The sequence below is a fragment of the Triplophysa rosa genome, unplaced genomic scaffold (genome assembly GCF_024868665.1).
Source record: "Triplophysa rosa unplaced genomic scaffold, Trosa_1v2 scaffold90_ERROPOS679048, whole genome shotgun sequence".
NCBI classification, from domain to species: Eukaryota; Metazoa; Chordata; class Actinopteri; order Cypriniformes; family Nemacheilidae; genus Triplophysa; species Triplophysa rosa.
The window spans coordinates 54,463-78,315 of NW_026634916.1; the positions used below are offsets into that span (position 1 = coordinate 54,463).

At 46.1% G+C, this 23,853-nt stretch overlaps 1 protein-coding gene across 1 annotated transcript; it reads right to left on the bottom strand.

Moving 5' to 3' along the window:
* Nucleotides 1-13,363: 13,363 nt before the first annotated feature.
* On the bottom strand, nt 13,364-16,007 carry LOC130551331 (uncharacterized). Its single transcript, XM_057328901.1, has 7 exons — nt 15,718-16,007; nt 15,446-15,620; nt 15,042-15,337; nt 14,801-14,964; nt 14,445-14,699; nt 14,059-14,370; nt 13,364-13,972 (listed from the first exon to the last, which is right to left on the bottom strand). Exons 1-7 carry the CDS (start codon nt 15,998-16,000, stop codon nt 13,835-13,837), a joined length of 1,623 nt encoding a protein of 540 aa, XP_057184884.1. The 5' UTR covers nt 16,001-16,007; the 3' UTR covers nt 13,364-13,834.
* Nucleotides 16,008-23,853: the final 7,846 nt, after the last annotated feature.

Below are 23,853 nucleotides of genomic sequence, written 5' to 3' on the forward strand. Positions count from 1 at the left end.
ATTTGTTAGTTTAGCAACTGTACTAAATAAAAACCTTGGATTGTTTTTGTTAGTTTCTATGAGGTTACGAGGTGCTCAGCCTTTGCTGCTTTTAGTGCCTTTTTATAACAGTTTGCACTCTCTTTCCACGCAATTTTAAAGACCTCTAATTGGTTCCATTTTGCTGTTGTTTTTCTCATTCATCTTTTTTGACTTCATAGGTGCGACAGCTTCTAATGTATTAGAAAAAATAGTGCACAATTTGCTGGTCATGTCATCGAGCGATTCTGTATTTATTGGTATGGTTATTAAAGGAGTCAGATCTGGCAAGCTCTTTGCGAAACTATCTTTAGTAGTCGAGGTAATTGTTCTACCCTGTCGATAACGAGTTAAACGGCTGATTTCTGCAGTGCGCAGTGTACATGTTATAAGATAGTGATCAGTGACATCGTCGCTTTGAGGTATAATATCTATATTGGTTAGATCGGCTCCGTGAGATATAATCAAGTCTAGTGTATGATTAAATCGATGAGTGGGTCCATTGATGTGTTGTGTTACTCCAAAAGAGTGTAATAGCTCTGTAAACGCCACTGCTAATGCATCGTTAGCACTATCTACGTGGATATTAAAGTCTCCGACAATTAGTACTTTATCAACGTTAACCAATAGGTCCGATAGGAAGTCACGCAAACTCTTTCAGAGAAATCAGTGGCCAGTGTGTGTGGTCTTAAGCTTTCTCTCCAGCAGCCTCAGGACTCTGTTGTGTCTGGCGCAGCGGGCATCATGTGTCAAGTGGCATATCTGCGTGATATGGTTTAATGTTTCTTTGGCTCCGCATCCACCCTGGCATTTCAGGTCCTCCATTGCTACCGGTCGCCCTCTGGCTTTCCTGCTCTTGCTGGGTAGCACCCCTCCCCTCAGCTATATTCCCCTAAGGTGTAATCGCGGGAAACTCTCTGTAGGGTAGAGACCATCTGTGGCTGGCTGGGTCGATGTTGGAATTGTCGAGGTCCTTCCCATCTACTGATGCATACAGTTGTTCTTTCCACTTCGACCTTGCTTCTGATTTGGTGGTAACTGTGTCTTTCCCCACCCGAACCGGTATATTGATGGCTCGAAGTTTCCTCCGGAAGTGGGGTTTTGATTTTAGCGTCTTAATGATTGGAGAGTCAATGCTGAGCAACTTTTCCATCTGAGTCTTTTGAAGGAGAGGTATTGTGGTTCCAAGGTTCGGTATGTTAAATCATCCTCCCTCAAAGGGGGCGTATAGAAATCCCAGAGGGGTGTCCTTTGGAAGCCTCAGCCAGCTCCTCACTGCAACCCTGACCATCCCGTCAATTGTATTTATGGTGTTTCTATGGGCTCCCCCCAGGATAAATTCATGGAGTAACTTTGGTATTGCAAACTCCCGGAGGAGGGCAAACTGTTGAAATGGTTTAGGGGGGCCTCCTTAAGTTCTTTGAGCATTCCTTCAAGGGCTGATGTATGTTTTGGGCTTCTCGTTCCTTTCCACAAAAATTGTAGTCCTAGGTATCTTGCCTGGTCTTGCACTCCTAGGGGTTTAATCCCTCCGCTCAAGGTGGAATACACGGTGGGTGCCAGGACAGATCTTTTGTTCTTGCCGTCCCGTAGTATCGTGATACTGGAGGACTTTTTGATGTTTAACGATAGACTGACCTTACTCAGTCCTACCATCAGGCCATCTAGCTTTTCTTGGAGCCCTATTCCGTCGGGCGCCAATAAGATGAGGTCATCAGCGTATGTTATCGCTCCAATCTTTTCCTCTCCAAAAGGGATGCCTATCTCTGGGTTCGCCTCTTTAACAACCTCCTCCATGGTGAGAATGAAGAGGAGGGATGAAAGTGGATCCCCTTGACGCACTCCTCTGCTCACCTGGGCGATGTTGTTCCCAAGCAGCACCTCCGCGGTCTCATACTGGTGTTTAAGGTAGTTGAGAAGGAGAGGCGGGATCTTGGCCTCTCAGGACCGCATTGTGAGCGACCGAGTCAAAGGCTTTACTCAGGTCTAGGAGGAGCAATGCTGTTGGAGCCCCTTCCTCATGCGCTTGTCTTAGTATCGCATGTAGGAGAGCGCTCGCTTCCAGGCATCAGTCTTTCTTCAGGAAGGCGTGTTGGAGTTCGAAGAAGTGTAGTGTTTCCCTCATGCGGGCGGCCAGAATCTTGTGGAAGGCCCTCGTGAGAATCGGGGTTATGGAAATGGGCCTAAAGTCACTTGGCAGTCTAGGGTTCTCAACCTTCGGGATCAGCGTGACTCTGGCTGTGGAGAGTGCTTGAGGGAGCGTCTCCGTTGCCAAGAACAAGTTCATGAGGCTCACGATGCATCAAGAGCGTATCTCGGCTTTGGAAGTGGCCAGACGACAACAAAGTGCGTTCTATTTATAAGTAATTAGAACTTAAAATACTGTACACACAGACCTTTAAAAAAAATGTAAATAGACCTTTCAATACTGTACATGTAGAGCTTTTAAAATGTAAACAAAATGTTAAATATGGAAATATTTAAGTTAGATTTAACAATGAATTAATAATGAATTTGAAGTACTCCTTTAAAGAGCTAGACACATCATAACTTGAATTGGTAAAACACACACGGGGAGAACATTGAACATTATCCAGTTTTATTAATTTAAAATAGAACAAAATGGAAAACACTAATAACTGAACTTTTATAAATATAAATTTAAAAACACATTAAAATAGAACTAAATATTAAAATATATATATATATGTTAAAACAGAACTTCATATGTAAAAAATATGTACAAAATCTTAAAACACGTTTAATTTTTTTTAATGGAACACAATCTATCAATAAAAACTGTTAAGCAGCTGCAGGAAGCCACCCTCGGGTACTGCGCCGGGAAGGGCAAAGGCTTCTCCTGCATGTTCGGGGATGTCTGAAACGAAAAAACCCCAGACGAATTAGCTTACGCATCTTTCGCACGCAGACTCGCTGCTAAAATTACTTAAGAGACCTACCAAAGGCAGGGGTTATGGGAGCAAATGGAGCTGGAGTCCCTCCAGGAGTCCCTCCCTCAAGGTCATCGTCGAGCATGTCTAAGAACAAAACAAAGTCAAAACAGTAGCCGAAATGATAGCATTTCTGTCAGCGAAAGAACGACTTCGCTTGGAACCTACCGCTGAGACTTTGAAGATCTCTGCGGGAGAAAGGGGAGCTCAGGTTGGGGCTGAAAGAGGGGCCGGCCTAGTCATCCTGCACATCAGGGATGTCTGAAACGTAAAGATAAAAATGACTAATTAGCTTACGCATCTGTTGCATGCATATGGTACTAAAATGACTGAAGACACCTACCAAAGTAAGGGGTGACCGGAGCTGGTGGAGTCAGCTCTCCAGGTCATCGTCGAGCATGTCTAAGAATACAACAAGAGTCAAAACAGTAGCCGTAACAGTAGCATTTCTGTCAGCGAAAGAACAACGTCCCTCGGAACGTACCGATAAGACTTTGAAGGCACGGGGGGGAGAAAGGAGAGCTTGGGCCAGTGCTGAACAAGGGGCCAGCCTCATCATCATTCTCGTCAGGGATGCCTAAAACGACACGATAAAAACAAAACATCAGCTTAGCTTTCTTTCCGTCTAGGGAAGAACGGCTGGGAGACTTGCTTTGAACGTACATTGGAGGCTTTGGGAAGTGATGCTGGTCTCGTCATCCTGCTCGTCGGAGATGCCTGAAACGACACCATAAAAACAAAACATGAAGGTTGGAGCTAAACTTCCAGATTTCCAGGAGCCGGATTGGGCGAACCTGGCGCACTCACCCAGCTGATCCAGGAACTGCTCCAGCTCCTGGGCCATCTCTGAGATGACCTTTGTGTGGCTCGCAGTGGTGGAGGCAGGTGTGAAAAATGTGCTTCACGTGACACTCAATAGCTGAATTACACATCACATGTGAAGGAAAGCAGGTTAAAACTGTCATGAGAATAAAGAAAACTGTGTGTCAGGATCAGAAATGCAGGTGTCAGAGGTCAAACGGCATCATTTAAGACACACAGACAGGCCCTGTAATAAAAATGTGCTTCACGTGACACTCAATAGCTGAAATACACATCACATGTGAAGCAAAGCAGCTAATAAACAAACTAAAACCAATACTTTAAATATATTTATATGATTATATAATTAATAATCTTACTTTTCAGTTTCGAATGGAATGGTTCTTTTTTTGTTGTTAAAATGACTAATGTTTAGAAAAAAGAGGACAAGTTAAACTTTTCAAAAAGAAAATTTAATTCGAACATTAATAACCAAAACTATATACAATTAAACACAAACGGAACCAGCAACAACATCAACAGCAACAGCCAGATTAAAACATGTAAATACAAAACTATACACAAACTATTTACACTTCTTCCGTTTAATAACGGCCTTGACCACTTTTTTTATCATGAAAGGGGATTCCCTGGGGCTTAAAAGTTTCCCCCGCAAGCTGTCATTCATTTTTAACGGTGTCAGGACCACCACCGCTCTCCGCTTTTTTAATGCGGAGGTCCAGACACACAGCTTCCGCTTGGCTACTTTGGAGGAGCCCGGCCTCCGCTTGGCTACTTTTGGCTACCTCCACTTGGATGGCTTGCAGGAGTCTGCCTTCATATTGACTGCTGGCTCTGGGAATGATGGCTCCGGTGCCGCCGGTTCCGGGACGGCCGGCTCTACAGATGACGGCTCCGGTGCAGCCGGGACGGCCGTTTCTGGGGAGGCTGGCTCACGGGGGGAGGCCGAGGACTCTGGCTCCGGTGGTCAATAGGCTAGTCCATGACAGGATGCCAGCTCCTCTTCAGACCTTGCTGACTCCGAGGAAGCCGATTCCGGTGACGCTGCCTCAGCTGGTGAGTCGGACTCGGGTGACGTGGGCCCTGGGCAAGAGGATGCAGGGGACGCCTGGTCCATGGTGCTGGGGAACTCTGCCAAGCTCTGTTAGGATAGAAAGAGAGGTAGAAAGCGGTCAGCGACAACTCGAACCCAATGTGAAATGGTAGAAAATCAAATGAGAGTGTAAGAGTGTCAAGAGAAAACCAAATCAGAGAACTCACCTCATCAGACTCCAGCGCCGACACCCCAGACTCCTGAAACGGCACAGTTTCATTTTCCTCCGAGCTGGTGCTGCCAGGAGTCAGGGAGAAGCAGGGTGAGTCGGCCCTTAGTTTCTTTCCCTCCTGAATGGTGAGGTTCTGGAACACCCCACAACGATATCCGTAAATACAGGCGAAGTAGGCCATCAGGTAGCCGTACAGCAGGAACTGGGTCTTCTAGCTCCTGTCAGTTTCCAGTTCATCTGTGAAAACAAACACACACATGAGCAAAACCAGGCAGTTTAGAAATACTAGAAACAAAACGGTTAGCGACGTCAAGGATTACGAGGATCCGCGGAATGCTCTGTTTCGCCTCGACCCGGCAGCGACGAAGCACCTCTTTGGGGATGAGCCGGCCTTCCTTGGCCTGCTTAACCTCAATTTGGTGCATCGTCACCTTCCGCTTCAGCGACTTCAGGAGTACTCGTAGCTCCCACCGGATCCTCAGCAGGGCCTGCTTTGAAAGGCGGCAGGTTGGCGGAGGAGTTTCCCCAACGTAGTCCATGAACTGGGCTACGTTTTGTTTTTTTTAAGATTTATTTTTGGCGTTTTTTGCCTTTATTTGACAGAGAGAGACTCTTTTCAGAGAGGACAGGAAGCAAAGTGGATGAGAGAGAGGGGGTAGGGTCGGGAAAGGACCACGAGCCGGGACTCAAACTCGGGTCGCCCAGGACGCACCGGCGCCACATGTCGGAGCACGAACCACTCGACCACCTGGCTCCGACTGGGGTACGTTTTTAAGGTAGTGGTCGTTTCGGCAATGTGTGCACTCCTGAGGCAGCTGACCCACCTGTACACATATGCAGAGAGCGAGCGAGAGAGAGAGACAGGGAGACAAAAACGTAAGACAAGTTAGTTGGAGCCTGCCGACATAGGCCCGGCTACGGAGCGAGCGGGACAGAACTTACTTCCTGATCCTCTCTGGGTCATCCAGGAACAGCATGGTGGCAATCCTGCCGTGCCCCTTCGCCATGTGGGCCAAGAAAGACCAGATCCGGTATATCTTACAGCACACATTCTCCTTCAGCTTCCTGCTGGAATCCGGGCCCTCTTGGTGCCTTTTGTAGCTGTCTAGGAGGTCGTCTGGACAGAGAAGGAGAGAGCGAACAGTTAGCATTAGAGACAGTTAGTGGAAATAAACTGCCAGAGGCCAAAACTAGCGTGTGGTACTCACTCAAAGCGGCCACGTGGTCAGGGAAGTGTGGTGTCTCCGAGGAGGATTGCTCAGACGAACAAGGGCAGGGCGTGGCTGGGGGCAGCGAGGCGACCGTCGGTCGAGTAGCTGGAGCCTCTTGTTCCCCTTCGAGACCCATGAGGATCTTCCTCGTCACCGCCGCCACTTCCTGCGACGGCTTGACACCTTGCCGACGTGTCAAGACCTTGCACTGTCGCACAGCCTCTCTAAGGGCGGAGGCCAAGGTGTCGACCTGTTTGTTCAGGTCAGCCACCTTGGCCTTCAGTTGAGCCTTCTGGCTCCGACAACCCTCGGAACCGCAGTCCTCCTCCTCTGCCTCGCTTCCTGTCTCCTCCTCCTCTTGGAGGTCCAATGTCGACACCATTCCGACCACTGGGTCAGATGCTCTCAGGGCGGCCAGCTGTGCAAAGATCTTCTGTCTCTTGCAGGCCGCGAAAGCCATCCGCCGGGCCTTGGCCGAAAGCTCGGAGTGCCCTTGGAGGTGCCGGTCAACCCTCTTTGACAGTTTCAGGCACCCTGGGACAGGGCAACGTCCCTCGCGAACTTTCACCCTGCCGGACTCCAGCGCCAAGAGGAGCCTCCTTTCCTCCAGGTTATGGACCTTGTGAGTCAGCTTTAGGTGCTGACTCAGCTGGGAGTACTCCCGGTCGCACAGCGGGCATGTATCAGCCATTTAAAATGTTGAGGGTACACGAACCAGTCAAGCAAATACAACAGTCACGTAAAACAACAATATGAACTGCCAGTGAGCCCTGCTTATATTCAGAAAATGTGATTTTCAGTCTATCATTACAGAAAAGCAAAACCGCTTACGTTTTGGGTTTATGACAATGTAAAAGCAATTTCTGTTTTCTGTCTGTGACCTTGTAAGGTTTCGCTGAAAACCTTCTATTGTAACAGACTGAAAATGAAAGCGCTAACGTTTTCAGCTTCTGTTGGTATTCTTATGATTCATATGAATTATTATAAGTAATTCATATGTAATTTATTAATATATACTGTATGTTAATTACTTATATGGATACAAGGCCTTCCTCAGATGCTGTAAAAATATATGAGTATGAATGTAATGTATTTCTGTCTTTTGCATTTGCTCATCACGCTCTGCACTGTAATACATTAAAGAGCATGTGTTTGCATTCTAATCTGTGTCTTTAACAGCATTTTAGGAAGGCCCTTTGTGTATATGAGCTCAGTTTGACCTGTGACCTCTGTTCAATGCAATGTATTTGGTCATTTTGCATATGCTCATCACATTCTGCACTGTGTTACATTAAAGATGGTGTTTGCATCCTCAGTTGTGTCTTTCTACAGCATCTACTCTAGGCCCAAACCTCATTCTCACCTCTGACCTCTGCACAATCCAATACTTTTGTGGTTTTTGCAAGTGCTCATCACGCTCTGCACTGTAAGACGCTAACTATTCTGTCCGGCGTCAGTTTACGCCAAAGCCAGGTGACCGACAGCACAGTATTTTGCCCGGTTTCAGTTTATAGCAAAGGCTGTAGACAGATGCTTACCATGCTGCCCAGTGTCAATTAATGCCAAGGGCAGGTGACCGAACGCTACTATTCTGCCCAGCACTATGACGGACACTCTTCCGACCCTGAATCCTGATGACCGCGAAAGTGTTATTTCATCGAATGGGATAAACCAGAGGTGGGTCCTCCGTGTCTCTGCTCCTCGGCGGGCTAGGATCTGGAGGCGCGCGTTCCTGTTCACGTCTCGACCCGCGACTCCGGGATCCCAAGTATGGAAAAGATCCGAACGAGTCACAAATTTGCGCCGAAAAAACTCAAAGGATATTACCCCTTTTAGTTTTTTTGACAATAATTTTCATCATTCTCAGATCCTATTCAATATAGGAACAAAGGAGCCTGCTTGGATGACTCGGGTAGCCGTTATTATAGCTATGAGAAACAGGTGAATGAAAAACAGGACTTTTAATGTGTTATTCTGCCCAAAAGCTAAATATGCTCATTTAAATTGAGGACCTTTAGTATGACAGATGGCAGCTCATATATGGCAGTTTTCCCAATTAATTTTATATTTAATAATGAGCAAAACTGATCAGAGGACCTTTATTTTGACACGTTAGCCTTTACAAACCATTTATTTATAAGTATTACTTAAGCAATAGGTGTGCAGTCATATTAAATACAAAATTCATAGAAAATATTTATAAACTATTTGCGATTATTTTAAAAGTATTCTATAATATTTAAGAAAAAAATTAAGTAGAATATTTAAAAGCTATTTACACAGAACCTTCATAACTGATACAATTCATAATGTACATTAAAAAAACAATAATAACCAACAACACAGAACTGACAAAAGAACTACAGATCCATTAACATGCTGAACCCGAGATCCTTGATTGTCACGATCAGGGCGTGGAAGAACCCAAATGCAGGCAGGCAGTGAAGGGGTTAACTCAACAAGACTTTAATAACTAATAAAACACAAAACAAACACCCTCAATGGGGGAAAACGAAACTAAGAGATATAAAGAAAACAAAGACTTCCCACGTGGGGGCAAAACATAAAACAAGAAATGGCAAATAACCTAACTAATAAGCATGACACAACGTCTTACAAAAAACACAGCAGGGTAACAAAGGCAGGGGCAGGGTAACTCACAACACAAACAATCCACAGACAAGGCAAGGAACAGGAAACACGGGTAGACACAAAGACACCATGTATAACGCACGAGCACAAGACAAAGAAACAAGAGGGTATATATAGGGAAGACAAACGAGGGATAATGACACGGGGCAGGGTGGGTAATTAAACACTCAGGGGAAGATGACAAGGAAACGAGAGGAATGGGGCCAATGACAAGACACTGGAGAGAACGTATATTATTGTCAAACGGACAAAATATGTTTCTCTCCACACATAACCTAAGGACTCTGCCCCGATCCCACCACACGACTAGAATTTATAAACAAGACGTGGGACCGTGACAGAGCCCCCCCCCTTAATGAACACCCCAGGTGTTCACCAAGGGGTTGACAAACAAGACATGACAGACTGGGAGACAGACAGGACAAGGCAAAACAAAGAAAACAAAATCAAGGGTAAACATGACAAGACAACAACAGGACTTGGGTGAGACATCAAAAATAACAAACATGGGAGGGGGGGAGGGACCAAACAAGGGCCCATAGGGGGCAGTCCATAGGGGTGGGGAAAAGTCCCAGTCCCCGGCTGCCTCGAGGGCGCGGAGTCCTGGGGGACTAGGGGAGATCCTCGGGGGGACAGTCTTTGCCCGGAGTTCCGGGGCCGCTGGAAGGCTTGACGCCGGCTGGAAGGCCGGCTGGACAGGCTTGACGCCGGCTGGAAGGCCGGCTGGACAGGCTTGACGCCGGCTGGAAGGCCGGCTGGACAGGCTTGACGCCGGCTGGAAGGCCGGCTGGACAGGCTTGACGCCGGCTGGAAGGCCGGCTGGACAGGCTTGACGCCGGCTGGAAGGCCGGCTGGACAGGCTTGACGCCGGCTGGAAGGCCGGCTGGACAGGCTTGACGCCGGCTGGAAGGCCGGCTGGACAGGCTTGACGCCGGCTGGAAGGCCGGCTGGACATGGCTTGACGCCGGCTGGAAGCCGGCTGGGACGCCGGCTGGATCACCGGACTGGACGCCGGCTGGATCACCGGACTGGACCCGCCGCACCGGACTGGATGCCGGCGCACCGGACTGGATGCCGGCCGCACCGGACTGGATGCCGGCTGCACCGGCGTGGACGCTCCTCCGCTGCGCCTCTCCCTCCTTCTCCGCACCACCGGATCCATAGCCGACCTTGGCGAATCCGTGGGGACCGGAGGGAGTTCCGCAGCGGAGGAATCAGCCGACGTCATCCCCGGATCCCCTCCCTCCCCTCGCTACCGGCGCCACCAGAGTGAACGGGGACCGTGGAGCTCAAGCCGGAGGGTACCGAGTCCCCCCGGGCAGCGGCAGTCAGGTCGAGGCCCTCCGGCGTGATCGACCGCGAGGTGGAAGTCCCACGTGGAACCCCACCCCCGGGATCGTCCCGGTTGGCCACGAACCTGACCATTGCCGCGAACCCTAGGGGACCCAGCAGCCTCTTCTCAGACGGGGTGAGGCGCTGAGTGAGGCAGCAGTTGAAGATCGTCTTCAACTCTGCCTCGTTGAACTCAGCCTCTCAGCCACCGCCGAGAATGCCCCGGCGAACTCCCGATTCCCGTAGTTCCCCTGGCGGAAACCTAGCAGCAAGCGGGCTTGAGCGGACCGTGAGGACGACGCCGTGCCTCCATCTTGCTGCCCGCTGGGTTCTGAATGGCTGTGTATTCTGTCACGAATGGCAGGAAGAACCCAAAGCAGGCAGGCAATGAAGGGGTTAACAGATATTTATTTTAAACAAAACACAAAACCGAACAAAAACACCCACAATGGGGGAAAACAGAACTAAGAACTATAAATAAAACAAAAGACTTCCCACGAGGGGGCAAAATGAAAACAAGACAAATAAACTAAACTCAAAGACACGACCAAACGTCTTAAATCATAAAAGGCACAAAACTCACAAAACACAAACAGGCAAGGAACAGGAACATGGGTAAGCACACGAACACGACTAACACGAACACGACTAACACGAACACGACTAACACGAACACGACTAACACGAACACGACTAACACGAACACGACTAACACGAACACGACTAACACGAACACGACTAACACTAACACGAACACGACGAACACGAACACGACGAACACGAACACGAACAGCAGTACACGCAATACAAGAGCACAGGACAAAAAAACAAGAGGGTATATATAGGGAAGACAAACGAGGGATAACGACATGGGGCAGGTGTGGGACATTAAACACTCAGGGAAAGATAACGAGGAAACGAGAGGAATGGGGCCAATGACAAGACACTGGAGAGAACGTATATTATTGTCAAACGGACAATAATATGTTTCTCTCCACACTTAACCAAAGGCTTTGCCATGGCTCTGCTACAGGACCAAGAAAAACATGACTAAGGAAGCAAAGCCATGACATCTGTAGAATGGGAATGTTTCAGCCTCCGGTGTATACCCTGTATGTATATGAGCTTACTTTGACCTCTCACAGAGCATTCTATATTACAAGACATTAATGAATATGTTTTTGCATTCTCACTTGTGTCTTTTTACAGCACCTGAGGAAGGCCTTGTATCCATTTGAGCTCACGTTGACCTGTGACCTCTGCACAATGCAATCTTTTTTGGCCTTTTGCATACATTCACTACATTCTATACTATAATACATTAAAGAGCATTTTTTTGCTTTCTCATTTGTGTCTTTTTACAGCATCCGAGGAAGGTAATTGTATCCATTTGAGCTCAGATTGACCTGTGACCTCTGCACAATACAATTTTTTTTGTTTTTGGCCTTTTGCATACATTCTCCACATTCTACACTATAATACATTAAAGAGCATTTGTTTGCTTTCTCATTTGTGTCTTTTTCCATCATCTGTGGAAGGTAATTGTATCCATTTGAGCTCAGTTTGACCTGTGACCTCTGCACAATGCAATCTTTTTTGGCCTTTTGCATACATTCACTACATTCTACACTATAATACATTAAAGATCATGTGTTTGCATTCTCATTTGTGTCTTTTTACAGCATCTTTGTGCTTGAGTGATCCCCATTGTACATACTCTTAACCCTTTGTTGTGCCGTATGTGAATGTTGTTGATTATATACATGCTTAACTATGAGTATGAATGTTATAGCATCTGATGCAGGCCGTGCATGCACATTATGCTTAGGTGAGGCAAATTATAGAGTCTTTTGTCACTTAACATATTTTGTATAAATTATTGTTGCAGTATTATCATTTAATGTGTTTATTATGACTCTGACATTAAAGACGACGCTGGAGTCTTCCCATCAGGTAAGTAGAGCAAGTAGGTGTTTAGTGGTTATTGTTATGTTATTTTATAATTAAGTTATACAAAGAATTCAGAATCAAGTGCATCATTTGGGGATAAGTGTTTTGTGTTACAAAAACAAGTAAGTTACTTTAAGTTAAGATTTTGGTCCACTCGTTAAATTAAGCAACTTTAGCTAGCACAATAGGGGAATCAAGTGAGTCGGAGGCAAATGGATATTTAAAACACAAGGTGCATCATTTATTGAACATCAGAATAATAAAGAACAGGTAAAAAATGTAAGCATAAAATGGAACTCTGTCTGGAATTGAACTATTTACCGGACTATTTACAGAACATGACCCCTTAAAAGGGTGTCAGGGAGGTGAGGCAGGAACTGGGAGGGTCAGGAAAAACAACAACAAAGAACAGGGATGGCGGAACAGGGAACAGGTAGAGCTGGGGAGGGGTGGAGTAGTCGAGGAACGCTGGAGCGGGGCAACGCGGGGCAGGCGAGGAACAAAGGGTGGCAGGTCGGGCACTCGATCAGGCGCTGGAGGGGTATTCCTTCGGACTTTTCAGAACCATAGACTCTGCCGGGGACCATCTCATCTTGAGTGGTGTCAAGATTATGGTGTTGTGTCTTTTTACAGCCTCTGAGGAAGGCCTTGTATCCATTTGAGCTCAGTTTGACCTGTGACCTCTGCACAATGCAATCTTTTTTGGCCTTTTGCATACATTCACTACATTCTACACTATAATACATTGCAGAGCATGTGTTTGCTTTCTCATTTGTGTCTTTTTACAGCATCTTTGTGCTTGAGTGATCCCCATTGTACATACTCTTAACCCTTTGCTGTGCCGAATGTGAATGTTGTTGATTATATACATGCTTAACTCTTTTTTACAGAGTATGAATGTTATAGCATCTGATGCAGGCCGTGTATGCACATTATGCTTAGGTGAGACAGATTATAGAGTCTTTTGTCACAAAAAACATATTTTGTATAAGTTTTTGTTGCAGTATTATCATTTAATGTGTTTATTTTAACTCTGACATTAAATTGTCTCTGTTACAGATTTGGTAAGTACCATTTGAAGAATCAGCTGGAGACGACGCTGGAGTCTTCCCATCAGGTAAGTAGAGCAGGTAGGTGTTTAGTGGTTGTTGTTATGTTATTTTTTAATTAAGTTATACAAAGAATTCAGAATCAAGTGCATCATTTGTGGATATGTGTTTTGTGTTACAAAAACAAGTAATTGCAAGTTACTTTAAGTTAAGATTTTGGTCCACACGTTAAATTAAGCAACTTTAGCTAGCACCATAGGGGAATCAAGTGAGTCGGAGGCAAATGGACATTTAAAACACAATGTGCATCATTTATTGAACATCAGAATAATAAGAACAGGTAAAAAATGTAAACGTAAAATGGAACTCTGTCTGGAATTGAACTATTTACAGAACATGACCCCTAAAAAGGGTGTCGGGGAGGTGAGGCAGGAACTGGGAGGGTCAGGAACAAAAACAACAAAGAACAGGGATGGCGGAACAGGGAACAGGTGGAGCTGGGGAGGGGTGGAGTAGTCGAGGAACGCTGGAGCGGGGCAACGCGGGGCAGGCGAGGAACAAAGGGTGGCAGGACAGGCACTCGATCAGGCTCTGGAGGGGTATTCCTTCAGACTTTTCAGAACCATAGACTTGGCCGGGGACCATCTCATCTTGAGTGGCGTCAAGATTATGGTGGCCTGCCTCATGGGTTGGATCATGGATGGCTCGGCTTCGGACGAGTTCTGCGTGAAAAAAGAGAGACAGAGGTTAGCAATGGGCAGGAGGCAAAATTAGCAGGAGACATGACTGTGACAGGAGACAAACCTACCTCGTCTGACTCCACTGAGGATACGCCCGACTCCTGGTACACAGGCTCGGCTTCATCCTCACTGGTGCTCTGAGAAGTCAGCGGAGACGCATCCACATCGCACCGCTTCCTTTTGCAAGGCCTCTTGCCAACCTTGCGCACGGGCTGATCCGGCACATCAGACCCCTCCAGCACCTTCTCGAAGAGCTGCCTGTGCTCCCATGCCTCCTTGGTGTTGAGGTTGCAGGCATAAAATTTGTCTGCCGTCCTTGTGTCGTGGCACATGAACCGCGACATCTTAGACCTGTCCTCAACAGTCCCGTTGTTCCTTGCCTGTAGAGAGAGAAGAAAAGAAGATTTAGACACAATAACCACACAAAAACAGACATAAGCTAAACTTAGCTTACGTGGGTGGCGATGGCCGACCGGAGGTCGGTGAACGTGGGGCTTTTTGGAAGCCCCATCTCCGCCCAAGCTGCCTGAAAATAATTATTTAGGTTCTTGCACGGATTCAGAGTTGACGTGAAGAACACGTATTTTGCAGCGGCCCCGCCCACCAATTCCTCCTTCATCCCCAAGAACCGTTCGAACCAGTCGTACTCCTGTGCGGAGAGCGCGATTTGCGCCGGCCCGAAGGCCTGGTTGGTCTTGTGCATACTGACCTGCGAAAGAAATCCAAGAAAACGTGTCAGAAATGAGCAAGAGAAGACACACACACACACACACACACACACACACACACACAAACAGGGAGCTCACTTACGTTTATCAAGTATGTACTGGCTGTCTTCGTCGCGTTCCTGACCTCATCTATGGTCATATTCTGGAAGACCCCACAGCGGTGACCATAGATTGAGGCCAGGAACGCAGTGACATACCCATACAGACGGAATTGCGTCTTCTGGGCCTTGTCTTTCTCAAGCTCATCTGGAGAAACACACAATAACAGAACCGTTAAGAAAAAGATAGTGAACTGTAACTAACCACTGAGGACATCGACTTACCGAGAATTTTAGGGATTCTCTTCCTGGCCTCGTCCCTGCACTTCTCCAAGAGGGCCTTGGAGATGAGCTGCCCGTCTTTGGCCCGTTTCACGGTCATCTGGTGCAACGTGACCGGGCGCTTCATGCACCGCAGCATCATCCTCACCTCCCTTCTGATGGCGAACAAGACCCTCTTGGAGAGGCGGCAGGTCGGAGGGGGTGTAGCGGCCACGTAATCTAGGAACTGGGCGATGTTCTTCAAATAATGGTTAATAGTTGTTTCCCTGATGACCATCGCCCTCAAGGTTTTTACCCACCTGCAGGCAGACAGACAGACAGACAGACAAACAAAGAGACAGAACGACGGTCAGTCGGAAAACGCGAAACACTGATTTGTCACAAAAAGCGCGTGCAACTGGACTTGCCTACGCATCCTCTCAGTGTCATCGAGAAAGTCCAGGGTCTGGAGCTTGCCCCCTCCCTGGGCCATGTAGGCAATGAATTTCCTTATCCGGAAAACTTTGCTGGCGACATTGTCACGCAGCTTCGGGGTGGGGTCCGGGCCCTCCTGATGTGCCCTGTATTGCTCCATCAGTGTATCTAGAAAGAGAGACAGGAAAAAAGAGACAGGTTAACTCAAAGACACACAAAACAGCACATAACCTTCAAGGGGCCACAGGTGGAGAGTCAAACTCACTCAAGACCGCGACGTGGTCCGGGAACTGGGGGAGACTCTGCTCCACAGACTTTGCAGGTGATTTGCTGCATGACGGCTGGGAGGAGGAATGCTCAGGGGAAGGGTCAGGGTCGGAGGTTTGCTGCCTTGGTGAGGGCGGCACTACATCTTCCTCCGCGACGTCTTCCTCGACCACCAAGGAGGAGAGGAGATTCTTGGCCTGACGCCTAAGATCTGAAGGCCTTCTGCGTGAGCGCCGCTGCAATATGCGGAAGCGCCTCGAAAGCTCCTTCAAGGTGGACATGAGGGTGTCTCGGCCACGTTTTCCTTCGCCTGGACGCAAGCTCTCATAGTGCAAACACTCTCCTCCGGCTCCTCCGCCCCCTCTTCCGCTGGATGGTCCTGGGCATTCTCTCCTTCCTCCTCCAGGTCGAGGCTTGACGCCATGGGCTCCTCCGAGTCTGAGGCCCTCAGAGCAGCCAAATGACTTGAGCAATGACGTCTCTTCATCTTGGTCACCAAGGCCCTGCGAGCTGCCACCGTCAGCTCAGTGTGGGCCTTCAGATGGCGGTCCAGCCGTGCCGACTCTTTATTGCAGCCCAGGACAGGGCAACGTCTCTCACGGACACTGACCCTGCCGGACTGCAATGCCAGGAGCAGCTTCCGCTCGTCCTGGTTCTTCACTCCATGCGACACCCGGAGGTGTTGGCTTAGCTGGGCGTATTCCCTGCTGCAGATGGGGCACGATGGATCTCGATCGGCATGATGAAGAGTAGCGAAACAGGAGCAAATGGGTAGTGGGAATGAGGCATTTCTGGTTTCTCTAGGGCATTGGGAAGGAGGGACTCGCTCACCTCCGACGTTTGTGGACTACGCACGATTTCCTTGCTGTTCGTGGACTACTCACCTCCGACGTTTGTGGACTATGTGCAATGTCCTTGCCGTTAGTGGACTATTACAGCTAATGGCTGCAAAATGAATCAAGTGCACACTAAATATACTTAATAAAAAGATATTATAAATGAATAAAGTTGAATTGAATAATCACTGTGGTTGATTTGTCTACCATGCATACAATACACATTACGTCATCCCAGTCGGGCTCAAAATTGGTATCTTTTTGACATACGAGACATGTACAAACACAGAACTTTACGTATGGACCATTCCCATTTACCTATGTGTGACATATACAAATATCGGACCGATCGGGCATATACACAATTTAAGGGGCCTACAGCAGATCCTGTAGAAAGACACATGTGAGGATGCAAACGCATCACCTTTAATGTATTGCCTTGTGCAGAGGTCAGAGGTGAAAATGAGCTCACGTGTACGAAGGGCCTACATCACATCGTGTAGAAAGACACATGTGAGAATGCAAACACATCACCTTTAATGTAACACAGTTCATAATGTAATGCACACATGCTAAAACCACAAATGTATTGGACTGTGAAGAGGTCAGAGGTGAAAATGAGCTCACACATACTCTGACCTCTAAACCATGCAATGCTCTTCTGCCTTTTTAGATTAGATTCAACTCTATTGTCATTGCACATGTACAAGTACAAGGCAACGAAATGTGACCTCTGCATTTAACCCATCCAGAGAGTAGTGAACACACGTACCCCCGGAGCANTCTAGGTTGTTTTGACTACACCAGGCAGCCAGCTGAGCAACCTCCTTTCTGTAGGCAGATTCATCACCGTCTTGAATAAGGCCAATGACTGTGGTGTCATCTGCAAACTTCAGGAGTTTGACAGAAGGGTCTGTAGAGGTGCATTCGTTTGTGTAGAGTGAATATAGCAGTGGAGAAAGAACACATCCTTGAGGAGCTCCGGTGCTGATGGTACATGTGCTGGATTTAAAATTTCCCAACCTCACTAGCTGCTGCCTGTTCGACAGGAAGTTAATAATCCACTGACAGGTAGAGGTCAGTGGATTCACGTAATGAGCTCACGTAATGCACACGTGCTAAAACCACAAATAGATTGCCTTGTGCAATGGTCAGAGGTGAACATGAGCTCACGTGTATGTATGGCCCGCAGCAGAAACTGTAGAAAGACACATTTGAGGATGCAAACGCATCACCTTTAATATAACACGGTGCAGAATGTGATGAGCAAATGCAAAAAACACAAATACATCGCATTGCACAGAGGTCGCAGGTCAAACTGAGCTCATACACACAAAGGGCCTTCTTCAGATGCTGTTGAAGTCACAGGTTAGAATGCAAACGCGTACTCTTTAATGTAATACAGTGCAGAGCGTGATGAGTATATGCAAAAGACACATAAGATAGCTCCCGGTGCGTCCTCACACAAACCACGGAAGCGCAGACCTATAGCATATATCACAGACAGATACGCGTAATAACTCCCAAAAACATACATACGAAGAAGCTAGATGTGGAAAATATAACTTCACCTTATCGGACATTCTTGAGCGCCATGAAAAATGTTCATAATCATAAACGTAGATGATTTTAAAGGGGTTATGACATGGGGATATGATGAATTTCAGCCTAAATAAGTTTTTTTCTGTACGTTAAATGCAAAATGGTGCACTTCTCCAGAAACTAGGGACTCTAAGCTTTCAAATGATACCCCATACGATAGTTAGAGTTAACGAACTCTTTAACGTTGCATGTATCTTTAACCCGTTAAGCTCTGCGGACCCGAGCAAGTGTAATAAAGTGAAGAGCGTGATGAGCAAATGGAAAAGACACACATACATTGCATTGCACACTGGGCTACATATTACTGCTGATTTAAGAGACATTTCAAAGAAATTTACTTTTAAAAGAAAGCAAAGTTTTACTCACGTGCGGCATGCTTTCTTAGCTGGATAACACCACGTGGTTTGACTGAAAACTAAGATGGCTGCAAGAGGCAGTTTATTTACAAACATCTTGCTCTCTAGACACTCACACCTGAGCTTCAAAGGAATTGTATTCAAACACAAAAAAACGACATAAAATGCCTACAATAAATGACATTGTTGGATACTTATACAGATACATTATGCATCAAGCATCGTATTAATTCCCTGCATGAACAAAACGCTTAGGTTACACTCATTTTACATAGTTTGATTACTTTGTTCTGTATAATGGGAATGTTTCAGCCTCCGGTGTTTACCCTGTATGTATATGAGCTTACTTTGACCTCTCGCAGTGCACACACCGCACAGTGCCATGCATTATTATTACCTTTTGCACATGATCATCACATTCTATATTACAAGACATGAATGAATATGTTTTTGCATTCTCACTTGTGTCTTTTTACAGCCTCTGAGGAAGGCCTTGTATCCATTTGAGCTCAGTTTGACCTGTGACCTCTGCACGATACAATCTTTTTTGGCCTTTTGCAAACATTCGCTACATTCTACGCTATAATACATTATGACAGAGCTCGTGTTTGCTTTCTCGTTTGTGTCTTTTTACAGCATCTGAGGAAGGCTTTGTATCCAGTTGAGCTCAGTTTGACCTGTGACCTCTGCACAAAGCAATCTCATACGTCGAATTTGGGCCGACAGAGCCCGCGGGGGACCGCCCAGGCACCATCGGAAAGAATGGCCATTGAAATTAATGGGTTTCCATAGAGTAGGCCACAAAAAAGATGAATGCTCATAAACCGCACGTGGGCTTGTCGTGGTAAAAATCCAGAATGCCCTAGCGATCCGAAAATTGACACGTCGGGGCGACGAGGGCCCCCCGTCGACATGCGTAAAGTTCAGGCACGTGCGACTGAAACGCAAGACCGCGAGGCTGCGTCAAAGATCTTCTCATGCAAACCCCAGGTCTATATTCCAGAATGAGTTCGTTGACCTCTTGACCTGTTAAGGCATTTGCAAGCACACCGGACATTGTCTGTCGCATGTCGGATAGTGACGGTACTCATACGTCAAATTCGGGCCGACAGAGCCCCGCGGGGGACCGCCCACGCACCATCGGAAGGAATGGCCTTTGAAATGAATGGGCTTCCATTGAGTAGGCCACAAAAAAGATGAATGCTCATAAACTGCACGCGGGCTTGTCGCAGTAAAAATCCAGAATGCACTAGCGATCCGAAAATTGACACGTCGGGGTGACGAGGGCCCCCCGTCGACATGTGTAAAGTTCAGGCGCGTGCGACCTTCCTATTCGACCCATTCAAACCCATTCCTTTTCCACAACAGATCGACGGTCATATCGGACAGTGACGGTACTCGTACGTCAAGCTCGGGCCGACAGAACCCTGCAGAGACCCGCGGGGGACCGCCCGTGGGGCCTCGGAATGGACGGCCGTTGAAATGAATGGACTTCCATTGAGTAGGCCACAAAAAAGATGAATGCACATAAACTGCATGCGGGCTTTTCGTAGGAAAGTTGACAAGTTGTTGTATCTGTCAGGAACACAATGTCAAACCTAGCATCAAACCAAAGAAAGGTTCATTTCCTTTGACATCAGGCCCAGGGGAAGAAATTGTGATTGATTTCACAGACATGATCACAAAAGTACATGGTAAACGCTATGTTTTGGTGATTGTTGATTATTTCACTGGTTGGCCAGAAGCATATCCTGTCGGCCGAGAGGATAGTACGGCTGTGATCAAGTGTTTAATCAATCAATACATACCACATTGCGGATTCCCTCGCCGTATCAGATCTGATAACGGTTCCAATTTTAAAAATGAACATTTGAAAATTGTTGAACAGGCTCTAGGCCTCACACATGCGTATGCAGTTTACCATGCGGCCAGCCAAGGTAAGGTTGAACGTTTAAACCTGACAATTAAACTAAAATTGGCTAAAATCTGTGCACAGACTAAATTGAACTGGTTGTCAGCTTTACCCATTGCTCTCATGTCTATCCGTTCTTCTGTTAACAGGATCTCAGGCTTTACTCCTTTTGAATTGCTTACAGGTCGTCAATTTTCAGGACCCACGACGGCGCTGAGAGAAGACACTATTCAACCTTTGTCTCACACTGTGTATTTTGATAAATTAACAGCTCTGATTCGAACCTTTTCCCATCAGGTAACCCCTGTTCCAGCAGAACCACTTAAACCAGTCACTGCTGACTGGGTCAGGATCAGGACATTCCGTAGAAAGTGGAGTGAAACACGTTGGTCTCAACCTCTACGTGTAACAGCTCGCACCTCACATTGTGTGCAACTCCAAGGCAAAGGAGACACTTGGTTCCATTTAACATCCTGTGTAGCTTGTGACCCACCTTCTAGGTCTCTTGCTGATACTGGTTTGGACCTGAGGACTCAGGTTTAAGAGAGGGAGGATACAGATACAGAGAGTTACGGTAAAACAGACACTGAAATTGCCACTGGACAACACCAACAGCTCCAAATTATACACAAAACAGGTGATATCTTCACAAGCCCACACACAGAACCATTAGCTCATTGTGTAAGTGCTGATTGTGCATACGGGGCAGGTATTGCAAAACAGTTCAAGGAGCAATTTGGAGTGGAAAAAGTAAGGTGTCAAAATAAAAAACCGGGTGAGTGTGCAGTAACCCGGGAAAGAGACAGAATTATGTTTCACCTAATAACCAAAAAACAATACACTGATTTACCAACATATGATTGTTTCACAGAAAGCCTGAAAAACATGAGAGATTGGTGTGTGGCTCATAGAGTAAGAAGTGTCTCGGTACCCCGGCTGGGGTGTGGCTTGGATAAGCTAGATTTCAAGAAAGTACAAAAGATTCTGAGTGAAGTGTTCACGGACGTGAACATACAAATAACCATTTATTCCTTATAATCAAGTTTTCATTATTGTGTGATTTTGAGTGTTTTTCAATGTGTTTTCTTACAAGTTTTAAGGTATTAAGATTTTTAAGAAGTGTTGATTTTGTGAAAGATAACAAGTATTACTAGAGAGGGTGAATATAAAGCAACAAGATGAAGCTGTGGGAAAATTGGAAATTGTTATGTGTATTAGGAATAATTGCAGGCATCATTGTAGGGATAATATTTGGAATACAAAACAGTCAAGAAGGCAATAGCACCACACCGCGAACTAGACACAGAAGATCAACTGCATCAACAGACCCATGTGTGACAAAATATGGGGGACTAGAATTAAATTATGAAAAGAATTCAACCACTTCATTCCAATTCGATTTATGTAAAGTGATAAAATGTGGGGACAAGGAAAGCACATGGAGGGGATATGATGCATACGTGTGCCTCAGTCAGGTAGTGAACACAGCATGTAAGGAAGGCAACAATAGATTCGTGGATCAATGGTGTAACACCTGGAGTCAGGTGACGGCTTACTCTGGAAATTGGAGGCCAACTAAATTCCATTATGGGACGCGAACGGAACTGTGGGAAAAAATTGAGCTCCAAAGGGACTTTAGCGTAAATAAGAATCCCATTATTCTGTTGATAGGGGGTTGGGACGAGTTGCCAGGACAGGCGCGCGGAGAAAAACATAAACCATTGTATCTTGTTTTCGGGGTGGACATCTCAGGGACGGACCCAATGGCAATAATTAAAGTAAACTTGAGAGAAAGACCAAAAATTGAAACAGTGAAAACAGAGAAACCATTGTCAGTAAAAAACCCAAAGGGTGAAATAGTAGAAATTGACTACACCAAATTGAAACCAGAAGACATAATAGAAAAAGCCACAGGGTATGGGGTAAACAATTTATGGCTGGAATGGATAATTACCACAGCCAGAGAACAAGGATTAGATGATTGTGTAGGGTGTGCTAACGCAAGACCAAAACTACACATTGAACCAGCTCCCTTGTATCCAGATGATACCTGGGGCTACGGGTGTATGCTCGCCTTGACACGTCAAGCATCACCACCAAATTGTACCACGTTGGCAGCAATATTTCCACCCATCTCAAAGCACTCTAAAGCAGGACCATTCACACCACAGAAAGCAAACTATACGTGTTTTAACATTACACGTAACTCACCAACAAGTAACCTAGGGGAAATAAGTAGTGACTGGTGTAATCAGATAGTGATAGATAAAGGGACACAAATAGGAACATGGGCTAGAGCAGGATTGTATTACTATTGTGGAGATAGTAAGAATTAGTTTCTGAATAACATCTACTAGGCAGCGAGAAGGATATGTGTGGCTATGGTGTAGGTTGGTGAGCCCATAGCTATATGTGTGCCAAAGTAAGATAAGTGGGAATTGAGAAAGCAATAGTTCCGATCTAAATCACTCGAAGTACGTAGACGTCAGGTCATAAGGAGAGAGGAGCCGGATGAGTATAGATTTATCGTTAAAATTTCTAGCCCCATTCCTTAGTGGACATGCCATCAGTGAGTACCCCGAGGTTACCGAATGATATATTGATAGTTAGCGACCTAGAATTATTTTAGCACAGGATGCAATTGACGTAAGGAGTTTTTTCAGCTTTCCAGTCGACCAACAAGAATGTAGATGAATGTAACTATGTACATTATAATCGTAGTTATGTAGTAATTGCATATATATTGAGCGAGAGAATTGCGAATTGGTGGTTTTGGCAGAGAACTAAGCACACGACTGTCACGATGATGGTGTCCAAAATCGTAGCGCACTAATATGTCTGTAGCAGAGAAAGGGGGAGTATGTTTTATGTTTGGAGATCTATGTTGTACATATATTCACAACAATACAGCCCCAGATGGATCAGTCACCAGAGCATTGGAAGGGTTGAAAACACTGTCCAAAGAAATGAAAGAGCATTCTGGAGTAGATAACCCAATAGGAGATTGGCTAGACGCAACATTGGGAAAATGGAAGGCGGTGGTGATGTCTATAGTAGTGTCAATTGGGGTTTTCCTAGCCATATTAATTACCTGTGGATGTTGTTGTATTCCCTGTATTAGATCACTGTGCAATAGATTAATTGTTACAGCTATTGAAAAGAAAGAATCTCCACCCCCATACAGTATGCCCTTGTTATCAGAAGATCTCATGGAACATGAAGAGGATGATGTGTGACCTCTCAAGAGGTCAAGAGAGGGAATTGTGGAAATATTATTCAGTTAGAAGTATGATTTAATCACCAATATAATCAATAAGTGTTTTCTTTCATTAAATCATTAAGCTGTGTGCTTTTTGTCATGTGCTTGCTATCTTACTCAGTAAAATAGTTACTGTGGCAAATGGGGGTTGGAGCCATAAATTATCTAG

Excerpts from the sequence above, each read along its gene's own strand:
- LOC130551331 (XM_057328901.1), bottom strand. The coding sequence starts at position 16,000 with ATGTCCACCTTGAAGGAGCTTTCGAGGCGCTTCCGCATATTGCAGCGG. Across the intron at positions 14,371-14,444 it reads GGTCGGCCATCGCCACCCAC|GCAAGGAACAACGGGACTGT; the intron begins GTAAGCTAAGTT and ends CTCTCTCTACAG. Across the intron at positions 13,973-14,058 it reads CCTCAGTGGAGTCAGACGAG|AACTCGTCCGAAGCCGAGCC; the intron begins GTAGGTTTGTCT and ends TTTTTCACGCAG.